General features: G+C 33.3%; 1 protein-coding gene across 1 annotated transcript; it reads right to left on the reverse strand.

The window, feature by feature from the left end:
* Window positions 1–1,901: 1,901 nt before the first annotated feature.
* Window positions 1,902–5,664, reverse strand: LOC148864320 (putative lysophospholipase BODYGUARD 3). The gene is made up of 4 exons (XM_088974412.1): window positions 4,327–5,664; window positions 3,882–4,213; window positions 3,584–3,783; window positions 1,902–2,577 (listed from the first exon to the last, which is right to left on the reverse strand). The coding sequence occupies exons 1-4, from the start codon at window positions 4,904–4,906 to the stop codon at window positions 2,250–2,252; spliced, it is 1,440 nt and encodes a 479-aa protein (XP_088830538.1). The 5' UTR covers window positions 4,907–5,664; the 3' UTR covers window positions 1,902–2,249.
* Between the last annotated feature and the right edge of the window lie 7,382 nt (window positions 5,665–13,046).

The following is a 13,046-nucleotide window of genomic DNA, read 5'->3' on the forward strand; positions in this document are numbered from 1 at the left end:
ATGCCAACTTGATATCAATAATGCATTTTTAAATGGCTTTGTGGATGAAGACATTTATGTGAGAACCTAGAGGGTTAGAAGACCCATCCAAGCCTACACATGTTTGTAAACTGCGCAAGGCATTGTATGGTTTACGCTCCACGTGCCTAGTTCTCTTGGTTGAGTGAAGCACTTATCAATCTTGGCTTTTGGTTCTCTTAGACTGATCCCTCTATGTTTATCTATCAATGGGGTTAGGTAACCATATTTGTTCTTGCTTATGCTGATGACATCTTGGTCACCGGGTCTTCTTCTCAAGCTGTTTCTCAAGTCATTGCGTCACTTTTGCACACCTTTAACCTAAATGATTTGGGTCACCTACACTTGTTTCTGGGCATCGAAACTTATTGTACATCTACTGGGATGATGTTATCTTAGCGTTGTTATATTTTAGATCTCCAATGGTGTAGTGGGATGGCTGGCGCTAAACCCATCTCTTCTCCTATGTCAACATCTTGCAACATTTCTTTAGTTACATGTGAAACAGACATTTCCTTACTAGGTCAGACATTTCCTTCTCCGCAACAACGTTTGTCGTTTTCTTCGTGCTCCCACTGATGCTCACTATATGTGAAACAGACCCTTCGCTATCTTTAGAGTACATTGGATGTTGGTCTTCATTTTACTCTGTCATCATTTCTTTAGTTACATGCTTTGAGTGATGCCGACTGGGCCGGATGTCAAATCTACTCGTGGGTAATACGTGTACTTGGAATCCAACCTCATCGCATGCTGTGCCAAGAAACAAGCTACTGTAACTCGCTCCAGCACTGAAGCTGAATTCAGAGCACTAGCCAACTCGATAATTCAATCCCTCTTAAGTGACATAGGATTTTCCTCGAAGATGCCTCCGATAGCCTGGTGTGACAATGTCAGTGCAACACACTTGGCTGCTCATCTATTGTTTCCAGCACACTCCAAACATTCAGAAGTTGGCTTTCACTTCTTATGTGATTTAATTCTCAGAAAGAAGCTCCTGCTAAAATTCATCCCATCCAAAGATCAAATAACTGATATTTTCACAAAAGCCTTACCGATTCCATGAGTTTTTCATCTCCGATCCAAGCTACACGTTTTGAGGATAATGATAAAGATATGTAACTCAGTTAAACACGTATCAGGAGCACGTATATCACATTAGCAGATACCATAGTCATTTGTACATTCTCACCTCCTGTAGAACTTTATTTCACATATAACTGAATACAGTATAAATACAACACGAGCTGGTGCTTTGTTCTGATGGTTCACCACTCAATTACCTCTTTCAATTCTGTTCTTTGGCTTTGTTACTGTTTCGCAACTCTCCTCCCATCAAGAAACAAAGAGCTTGTATATATAAGATCCAGTAGTCATAACAAAATTGGTTTCTGCATCCCTTCGCATACAGGCATATTATTTGAAGTTGTTTAAAAGAGATGGCAAAGGCAAAGGCAGCCTGGTGAATTATTTAGAATCCCAGAGCAGATAATTTACGGTGTGCTGAGCGCTCTACGCGCAAGAGCTGAAATTGGGAGAAGACAACCCCTTACATACTCGGGAGAAGGTAATCAATAATATGTGTAGTAGATAAATTGGACTCCAGAACCCCCACTGCATGGCTTATTAGTTGTTCTTACATTTATTGCAGAACCCGTTCTGAATGTTTCTGACATCATATACAGTGCATTATTATTAACGCTTGAAGCCAGTATTAATGGCTTCAGCGACTTACAGATTGGAAATACATTGTAGTTCAAGCACGGTTCAAAACACACAAGCACACAGAGAGTACTCTTAATTAATCAAGTTATTTAGAGTCATCAGAAAAAACAAAAAGAAGAAATGAAGAGTGAAATTATACGAAGAAGACAAATGAAGAGTGAATAAAATATTTTAAACTGGTGGTTTAATTTCATATTCCCTTTTTAAATTAATAAGATAATTATCACTAAACACTTCACATTAATTGGAATTTATGGGTAATAATCACATGGCCAAGCTGTGACTTCATACTTGAAGAGATAATAAGGGGTAAATAAAAACAATCAAAAAGAAAAGGAAAACCCTGCCAATCTCAAGTACCTCGTAATTTTTTCTTCTTTTTTTTTCTTCTTATCTTTCAATAAATAGATCGATATCATGATCGGGATGTTTCTACTTTAATTTCTAGGCTTCTTTTACTTAATCCCTCTTATGCATACCCTATCGTCTCTCCTGTGGCTCTTAACTTAACCACTTGACGATTTTTTCCAAATTTCTTCAAGTTCCCTAGCAAAAGTCTTCTGTCTACCGATAACAATGGTGAGGTGATCCTTCCGGTCGATCACCTTAACATCAGCTCGGGGAATCCTTGATTGAACGGCGTAGCTACACTCAACTGGGAGAAGCTCATCGTCTCTTCCATGGAATACCGTGACGTCGCATCGTAGCTGATCCCGGACGGCATCCAAATATTCATCAACCTTGCCGGCGGTGCCACAGATGATATTATGCAACGTATGCCATGCGGCATTATGGGTATGGCAAAAGAACCCATCAAACATGAATGTTCTCATCCTGTCAAATTTTCACACACCTCTTTTCCATGTTAATCAATGAAATAAAAATTACACAAGACAAAAAAAAAGAAGCCTCCATCTACACAAAGACATATAGAGTTACAGACCATCCACAAAAGTTGACGACCATAAAAGCAGACGGAGCGAAATAGGAAACCCAATTTATTTCCAACTTGGCAAAATTGGAATCTGCTGTCCTGATCAGCTTCTGGTCATCTATCACTCTTTATCAAGGGTGTTACATTAACAATTAATTACTAACCCAACCGTATTTAATCACAATCCGAAGTGTACGATCATGAACATTTCAAATGGGGCATATTCATTATATCAATACCGTTCGAGAAATTGTTGAGCACACCACTTTGCAAGAAAAGACTACCATTCAAACCAAAGAAGTATATGAAAATATATTATATAGTGGGAAACTTCCTGGATGATGCATATATGTATATTCATTCTTCTTTTTTAAAAAAGTGCTCTTGGGCGATTCCATTCATTCTCAAAATTTAAAACCAGCAGACACAGACAGTGTCTTTACTCTATAACAAATCACATCCTTTTAATTAGCCATCCGATGTTTAATATCATAATATATGTTAATTGTGCTAAGCTCCATTAAAGAGTTTCTCCTAGCTAGCACTTCTTGAGTATATAATTATTGATCAACAGTGAAGGATGGGAAAGTAATTCAAGTCCCATGTGTGGTGTACGTTAAGATGCTTCATCAAATGCCTATTTAATTCATTCTCAGGTTGAATTAATTAGGCATCTACTTCCAAGCAATTCTCCCCGGCTCACATCCCCCTAGTATTTATAAGCCAATTTAATTGAAAAATGTAAAATTTCAAGCTCCAAGTATTTATTCGAGTTGGGATTTGAGACCCGTGAGACGTACGTGAGAGAATCCAAAAATTGGCGATTAATCTAATAAAGACCACCACTTTAGTAAGTAGAAGAAGCAAGGTGTAATTAAGTGAGTTTTAATTTCAAAGTTGGGTTACCTGTTTCTGGTGACAAGTTTGGTGAGCGATTCCCAGAAGTGGTGGTTCTTGCAGACGATTAGGCAAGCGGTCCGGCTAATATGTTCGTACCAACAAACAATCGAAGAACCGAATACTATCAACGGCCATACCCGCCGGGGTGCCACCTTTCTCAGCACATACTGGTTCGCTTGTTCTCCCTTCGGTACCGGAAAATATGGCTGCGTCGTTTTTTTTTTTCCGTCACCATGCGTTTAATTTAATATTCGTATTTCATTATTTGAAAACAAAAGGCAAAAATAGGGATTTAGAAACATACCGGGGCAAGTAACGTCAAGGACTTGACAGCTCCGGGATATTTAACGGCGATGGCGAGAGCTAGAATGCAGCCCAGGGAGTGAGCCACTATGTGGAATGACTTCACCTTGTACGCTTCCAGCACTGACCGTTCGATCATTTCTACGTGCTCTCTTAGAGTGTAGAGGGAATCCGTTGGCTTGGGACTCCTTCCAAACCCCAGAAGATCTATGGCGATCAACCGATACGAGGACTTCGTGTCGTCCGAAAAGTTGGGAAACAGTGTTTCAGTCCAAAATACAGAAGATGAGATGAAGCCATGAATGAACAACACGTCTTCTCGCGCCTTGTCTTCTGATGTTATCTCAAACCCAGAAACGGAAAACACGTAATTAAAACATACAGGGAAAACGTGTATCAACCGTCATTTCCTTTTCTTTTCAAAAAGCCGACATTAACATACATACCTCTGCTTGGTCCTTCGACTCGGACGTATAACGTCTCTTTGCAGGAAGAGCTCCAGGAAGTGCACGCCCTGCAGTCACAGTCGGACCACCGAGGGACGGGATGCAACTGCTGGCCTCCGATCTTCTCTTGTAACATATCTACAATGGTGGAGTTAATCGTGAATGTCGACCTCAGGGTTCCATTCTTGATCCTCTCGGAGGACCGGATCGTCGTGCCTTCAATCTTGAGCCGCTTCAGCTCCTTTATCGTCGATTTAGAGATCTCCGACACCAAAGAAGAACGAGAGTAGAGGGTGTCTGAGATGTCCTCCAACTGAAGCTTAGTCGAACTAAGGGAAATGATCTTCGACTCTCCGCGTTCGGAGACCAAGATCTTACCGCTGCTCGTAATGGCTTCCTTGCCCGACGAGCAGTAGCACGGTTTCCATTCGGCTTCCATGAAGAAATCAAGAATCTTGTAAACAAAACAGAGGAGGACATCAAGAAGGTCGAGAAAACAGAAGACAATGAAGCTCACTACGTCGTTGATCACCCTCCCTGTTAACACTAACAAGGATCTCGTCGCTCCCCTAATATCCATTTCACAGACCCACCACCTCAAACACTCAGTACAAGATTAACTGAGAAGATGAAGAAACCTTCACTCTCTGTCTCTGGAGAGCAAATTACAAAAAAAAAAAAAAAATTGTGGGTGATGGGGGAGAGATTGGCTTACAAAACGGTATAAAGCAAATTGCTCATTGGCCTGCCTACTATTACTTGCAATATCTTTCAAGAGGAAGCGACAAAATAATGCCTTTCTGTTCGGTTACCCTTCCTCTCTTCCTCAACCCAAAAGACTAATAAGAGAGAAACCGGTATTTAGTTCTTGGGTCTCTCTGCAGACCGGCCATAGAGATAAAGCAACCATACACACACTCCTTTTGTTTCACAAAAAAATGGAAGTTCCGGCCCGGGAAAGCGTGTGTGAGAGAGCTGGTCTTAAAAATGTGGGAGTGTGTGTGTGAGAGTGTGGAGAGAGAGAGAGAGAGAGAGAGACAGAGAGAGAGGAAGATGGTGCATACACAAAAGAGAAAGGGCTTGACTTGACACGTACTAACAAGTAGCAGAACAATGAATTCATTGTTCATTAAAACCGTTTGTTGGCCAAGGCGGAGGAGTAGGTGGTGGTTGAACCTCCAGGAGACGAAACAATTCTGTCTCGCAACTACAAGGCTAGATTTCTAATATTTCTTCAGGAAAATATTAACAAAACATTTTTTTTTTCTTTTTATTAATTCAAGACTTCAAGTCACCTTTATTCACCTTTCACTGACCCTAGGCTACTACTGGAAGCTCGTTTATTCCAAGTGACAGCATCAGTACTTCTAGACTTGTAGTGTTACCGTAATAGAAGCTAGCCTAGCTAAGTTGATGTATGTATATATCCAAAGTCCAAAATTTTGTTTGTGGAAAGCAAGCATTGATGGTGATGAGGTCCCTGTCCCCAAACCTCCCTAACTATTTATTACATGTTACATGGGGCACATGACTCCCGTTCCCTTAGGCTCGGTTTTGAAGGAGTACAAATATAAATATTCAGAGTACCAAACTTTATATTTTGTATTATGTTTGGAAGGAGCCAAGCTCTCCCCAGTCTCCACCACCTCTGACCTCTTATAAATGTGGAAATGCATTATGTTTGGTAGCATAAAGAAATTAGGGAAAGAAGAAGGAAACATAGAAAAGGGGATGATTTATTTGTTTTAATCTTTAATTGATAACACAACAATAGGGTTTGGAACCCGGAGTTAGTCCTTTACTTATTTCCAATATCAAGATGATCTATCACACACCCAAAAAAAGTTCATCATCAGTGGCTCAATGCACCTTTCATTGTCCCTGTCAAGGTGATCTAAACCTAAAAAAACTCATGATCATTAAGAGAATTTTACACATCCCAGGGATAATAAGAGCCTGTTTCGGAAAAGGCTTAAACTTTGATTGAGCTGTATTGACTAAGCCGCATTGAAAAACCTACTAAAACTACTTTTACTGAAAAGTCGATTTATGAACCGAACAACAAAAGTCTAGTTTCTAGGTTTTTTATGGGGCCCATCTTACAGAGCTAGAAGACACTGCATGAAAGCCCTCGTAAAGGGGCGCTTACTCTTTTTTTTTTTTTTTTTATACATAATAAATTAAGGATGGAGTGACGGGAAGGCACTTACTTTTTACTTTGAGTGACATGGTTTTGATTTTAAGGATGATTGAGATCTCTAATCATGTTACATCAAGCAGTTAAAATCACCCGGTCCTCAGACTTTTGTGAATTTCCCCATTTTTCGTACATATAGATGCTATATATTCAGACCCTCAAAAAATTAGGGTCTCATTACCTAAATTTGAGAGTAACTTAATCCGACCCAATTGAGAAAAAAATTGGGTTGGATTGGGTTGAGTCATGGGTCAACCTGATTGCAAGACTATTTATGTATCATTTGAGGTTTCCACTTTTTAATCTTTACTATTTAGTCTTTACCCTTTATTCTTTATTCTATGAATTGTTGCATATTAAAGACTTTTATTTTATGTTTAGAATTTTAAGGTTAATTTCTTTAATTCTGGCATTTTCATGTATTTTTTCTTTATTTTTTAAGAGTCCGAATTTTCTGCCCACACAAACTCTGCCCATGTCTACCCATATAACATCGCAGCCACACATGGAGAATATCTCATTCTCCTACATGATATTATGAAGGGGGAGTTGTTCTCAATTCATAGGGATAGTGTGTTGTGAGTAGGTGATCCAAAGTCATTTTTTAAATAATTATTTTTAGGGATGACCCAAATTGACCCATGGGGTCTAGCATTTGCTGACCCAACCTGATGTATCTTGACCTAACCCAAACCCAACCCACCACACCCAATTGCCAAGTCTAATGCTACAATCGGGCTGACAAAAGTTAGCCCCCGAAGACTAGAGTCACGTAGAGATTTCAGCAGCAATAGCTAGTTCTGTATCTTGTCATGGGATATATTATTAATAAAACGTGAAAAAGTAGAGAAATAATATGGGAATAATCCTATTTCAATTACAAGTTTTTTTCCTAAATTCATGCAAAATTTTTGAAAAATGACAATCAATAAAAACATTATAAAATTGTTATCCTTTTATGCTTAGGTTTATTTCAACAAATTTGCTATGCTGATTTATTTTTTATTTTTTATTTTGGAAACCCTATATACTCCAGTTCTAGAGTATGACATCTGAATGTGCAATAATTACATTAAGAGATATATTGGTATTGGTGAACTTTTCTTTCCTCCGAACTCTGAATGCAAAGAATGTTGTTCTGAATTCTTAAATTTATATTCTGAAAATGATCAAATATCCATTTTGACCCCATATATGAGAATTTTTGTTTGTCTTTTTGGGGGTATCATTGGAAAATAAAAAATTGTATGATTACACTTTAAAAGATAAGAGATAAGAGAGATAAGAGGAAATGAACAACCAATTATCTCTTAAAATTAAAAGATTCCTCTTAATAGTAAGAGGAAATAAACAAGCCCTAAGTGTTAAATTCGGATATTGCCTGATTTGATTCGAATTCGATCCATTTACACCCCTATATGTAATGGCTTTGCATGTTGGGCATCATAAAGTGGGAGGCAATTAAGGCATGACTTACATGCTAACTATTAAGCATTACCTTGCCATAAATGCACCAAGGAGGGCTCATCCAAGGTAGTAATACCCGAAGTAAAACTCCACATTGACTTCTAAAGGAAAGGACGATGATGCCCTTCAAGGTCCTTATGAGATGATGAGAATATCCTCTAGGGGTGCCACGTGTCATCTGTTGATGGCGTGGTCAATATTACTTGTATCAAATAGTACAAAGTTTATTAATGAATAATCACAATTTCCCATATATATCGCCTTTAATCTATATATTGACATGATTTTCCTTCACAACAATATCATGAGCATTCTTATATCAACACTCAAATTCAATTCGATTTTCGACAAATATTGAAAATTAATGTTCAAATTCAAATTCGATTAAATATTTGAGTATTCATTTTGATTTGAATTTGAGCAATTAATTATTTTAGGTAATTAATAAATAAAATAAAATAAATATTTTATTTTTATATAATATATAAATATATAAATTATTTATATAATTTAATTATCATTATATATAAATTATATAAAATATTTAAATAATTTTATATATTATATATAAGAATTAAATAATTAATCAAATTCAGATATTTATCGAATTGAATCAGACCATTTAACTAATTGGTATGAATAGAATATCTAAATTTGATTGGTTATAATATTAAAATTATTTGAATTCGATGTGATTGATTTTCAAATACCGTTGATTCCCCTACTTACACAGCACCCACCTCGCTCACACCAGGGTGACGCCGAATATACAAGTGGCTCAATGGCCTCAGTTAACTTGACCGTCCCTAGCACTGACATTCCCAGCACTTTGACATCTTTTGACTGTTCGCAAGCGGATCTTCGATCTCATCGTGAGGAAGTGATGAAGCTACCCTCACTGCAGTCTTTGGTAACATGATTATTAAAATAACTTGTAAATAATGACATAATGTTTTAAATTTGTTTTGAAATTGAAAGAAAAGGAAAAAAGAATAAACTGAATATATGATATATTGTTTCTTCTAGAAGCAACAATGTTTGCCATTCAGGGTGTGTGAGATTTGAAAAAAAAAGGTAGGGAAATTTATACATTTTCCTACCTTTTCTTTCAAACCAAACACAACCATATTATTGTTTCTTTTTCTTTTTTCTTCTTTTCTTTTTATTCTATGTGAAGGGCGGCAGGCGGAGGACATATATAGCCCCTTGCCCCAAACCCAGATGGCATGGTGTGGTGAAAATCTGTTATGCTTCATGTGGATTTTCATCTAACAAAAGTCCAACCTGCTTTGGGAAGCCTGCTCAGTCTTCCTTCACCATGCCTCTTCGTTAGTTAAGATTGACGTTTCTTCACCTCGTTTTGGCAATGGAGATCGAGCATGCTCAATAATGTTCTCTTAAAATCCCAAAATGTCAGAATGTTTCATAAAAAATCTGAAATTTCAATCATTAATTTTGCCTAAAAGTTGAAATATTATATGTTAAATTAAAAATAACAGTATAAGGTACTATAAAATATTAATGAAAAAATAATAAAAACCTATAAAAATAAAAAAGCTTTAATCTAAATTAAAATATTTTGAAAATTTTCACCACGCAGACCTCTAGCAACTATTAGTCATAAGGACATTGTAACATTCATTTTATCTTGGGACATATGACTCATACATATATATATATATATATATATATATATATATATATATATATATATATATATATATATATATATATATATATATATTGCTTGGGACATTTGACTAGGCCTACCAATGATTCGTCAGAAGTTTATATAATCTGATCAGATTTGGATTTGACTCTATCAATTAAAATCTGAATCCAATTATATTATAATATTTATTGATTTTAATATAGATTTTATATAATTATATTTAAATTTATAGAATTTTTTTGTATATTATATTTTATATGAATTTAAATATTTGTTATAATAGATTTAGTATGTTATATTTACATAAATTATTATATATAAAAGTTAAAAAGTAACTAACGTTTTACTTTTTTTTTTATATATATTTTAAAAACTTAAAGTAGAACCAGATTAAATCCAAATCTGACCCGAATCTATTAGGATTCGAATTTAAAGTCTATGTCACCAAATCTGATCAGATTTTAGATTGAATTTAGATGCAAATTTTCAATAATCAGATAACATCTAGATTTTACTGAATCTAATCAAAATTTGATCCGTTTACAGCCTAATATATGACTCCTATTGTAAGCGTTTACCTTGAAAATCAAAGAAGCTATACCAATTAATCTTTTGAGTTTTGACAGAAAACTGATGCCATTGTAGGAGCTTTATATCCATATTATGAGTCATGAGACAAATCTTTCATTAACTGCTCCATAAGCCATCTTTTTGGATACGATGATATTAGGATGGATGGTCAAAGAAAAAAAGACCCAGCCAACATGGTCTCTTACTACTATTCCAATTGAAGCTATCTCCCTTTTTTATTGCAGCATCGATATCAACATTGATTTTGATGTAGTCGTTAGGTGGTCTGCTCCTTATCTAAATGCTGGTCGATGATGCCTCAATAGTAGTTGTGTTATTTGACGAATGTACGAGGCCGATAGACAAAATAGAGAATTGAGCCAATGTGAGCATACGCCTTCATAATGATTCTTGCTCGGTTCAATTCTACTCCGTTGATAACTAATCCATTTCTAGCATGCCAGGTGTTCATAAAGTTTTCCTATTTTTTATCTATATCTATCTAAATAAAGTTTGCTTTAAAAAATTTAATAATTATTTAAATATTCAAACAAAATTATACAATAATTTCAAAATATTTATTAAAAACACAAAAAAAAAATTATATTTTTACAAAATATATCACAAAATTATGTACTAATGATTTATATAATGTTTTTCTGGATTATCAATTTAAATGTCTTTCAAATATTTAATAATATGTAATAGCTTTAAATAAATAAAATTAAAATGACAAAAAATTTTAAATATTTTATAGATTATTTAAATATTTAAATAACTAAATATTCATCATAACTAGATTTTAAATAGTTAAAATAACAAAATTATGTAATAAATTAAAAAAAAATCTTCAAAGTAGAAAACTAATTATAACATAATATTGAAATTAATAATAATTTAATATACTACAAAATTAATAATAAAATTATGTAATAATAGTGTAAATTATAATTCTATATAATTAAATTCAATAAATAATTAATATTTTAAAATTTAAATATTTTACATATTATTTAAGTATTTAAATAACTAAATATTTAACATAACTAGATTTTAAATAGTTAAAATAAGGAAATTTTGTAATAAATTTAAAAAAAAATCTGAAAAGTAGAAAATTAATTATAACATAATATTGAAATTAATAATAATTTAATATTTTTACATAATATTGAAAATAACTAATTCTACTTATCAAGTAATAATTCAAGAAAATAACTTTCAAAAAAAATAATATTTATTAATAATAAATTTAAACTCTTAATCTGTATTTATTATATAATTATATATACTAAAATTAATATTTATTGCATTTCAATAATTATTTATTGTTTTTTGTGATAAATGTATTTTCAATGATTATGTATAAATTTATTTTGTTTTGTCATTTAATAGAGAACCTTCAATAATTATTGAAGATTAAACTACTATTATTGAAAATTTTTAATTTATTGTACTTATTGTATTTATTGTATTTTTGTTATAACTTATTAATTAATATTTATTAGAGACTAAACTATTATTTTGAGATTATAATATTTATTGACTAAATTAATATGTTTTTAATACTTATTGTTTTTTGTAATTATTGTATTTTTTCATTATCAATATATTTTTGATAACTATGTATTTTTTCTATAAGCTTTCAATAATTATTAGAGATTAAACTATTGTTATTTATTATAGACGAGACAATTAATTTAGCAGAATTTATGAGAATTCATGACTTGGTTCAGTACGGTCATAGGCTATTTGGCCAACCAAATTGACCTAGTCAGGTTGGAGAGTTGGTCTACTAAAACCGACTGACCTTTTGTAAAAATTGACCCACTCAAGTTGTATTAATTTGGGTCGATTTTTTGGTCCGGTCAGTCGGTTCAAAAGATTTAAACTTAAAAATTAAATGTAATTTTAAAAATGATAGTGCAATTATTAAAAAATAAATTTGAAAATTAGAATTATGATATAAAAAATTTTAGACTAAGAAATATGAGAAATTTTCCACTTTTCCATATTAAAAATTATATTTAAAATATAAAATATTAATATAAATCCAAGGTTAGGTTGTTCGATTTTGGTCGATTTACAAATGGTCAAAGTGAAATTGACCCAACTTGGTCAAATTGGAAAATTTTTTAATCAAACCGACCTAAAATACTAAAACTTGACCAGCTTGAGTCAAGTTGATCGGTTTGGTCGGTTTCATCAGTTTGATGAATAAACCTAACTGAAATTAATTATTATTATTATTGTTATTATTTTTTTTGTATTATAAAAAATTTATTAAAAGCAATATATAAAATATGAATAACTATTAATTATTTAAAAAGTTGAAAATATTAAACAATTGTGTACTCTTATGTATTTGTATTAGGGTGATTTACTAGAACACACCTTATAGTTTTACATATTTACTTAAACCTACCTTATAGTTTTCATTTTACTAAAGCATCCCATATATTTTTACAACTTATTTACTTAATCAACCTTTCGTTAAGAAGTGTTTGTTTTGTCATTAGACCCATGATTTTTTATTCAAAAAATAAAAACATAAATACCATCATTCTATATATGTCCTTATCATAACTTTCACATTAATAATGGGATATAGCTATCTAGTTTATTAGATGCTCAATCCATTTCATCTCGTGAAACTGAAGTTGGACCGCTACTACCATTAAAGCTTGTGGTTGAAACATGATAAATTTTGTCTATTTGGGAAAAACAGTCTGGGCGTTAGAGGGCTTCCTCAACATGACATGTTATTCTAATTCAGTTTCCTTTTGGTCTTTCTGGTTAAAGGATATTGGTTACGAA

Source organism: Nelumbo lutea, chromosome 3, assembly GCF_056320005.1.
Source record: "Nelumbo lutea isolate HS-2025 chromosome 3, American lotus-T2T, whole genome shotgun sequence".
Taxonomy (NCBI): Eukaryota; Viridiplantae; Streptophyta; class Magnoliopsida; order Proteales; family Nelumbonaceae; genus Nelumbo; species Nelumbo lutea.

Bases quoted from the DNA above. Each gene is read 5' to 3' on its own strand.
- LOC148864320 (XM_088974412.1), bottom strand. From the start codon at position 4,906: ATGGATATTAGGGGAGCGACGAGATCCTTGTTAGTGTTAACAGGGAGG. The intron at 4,214-4,326 runs GTATGTATGTTA...AGATAACATCAG, and splicing joins AGTCGAAGGACCAAGCAGAG to AAGACAAGGCGCGAGAAGAC. The intron at 3,784-3,881 runs GTATGTTTCTAA...AAAACGACGCAG, and splicing joins CCTTGACGTTACTTGCCCCG to CCATATTTTCCGGTACCGAA.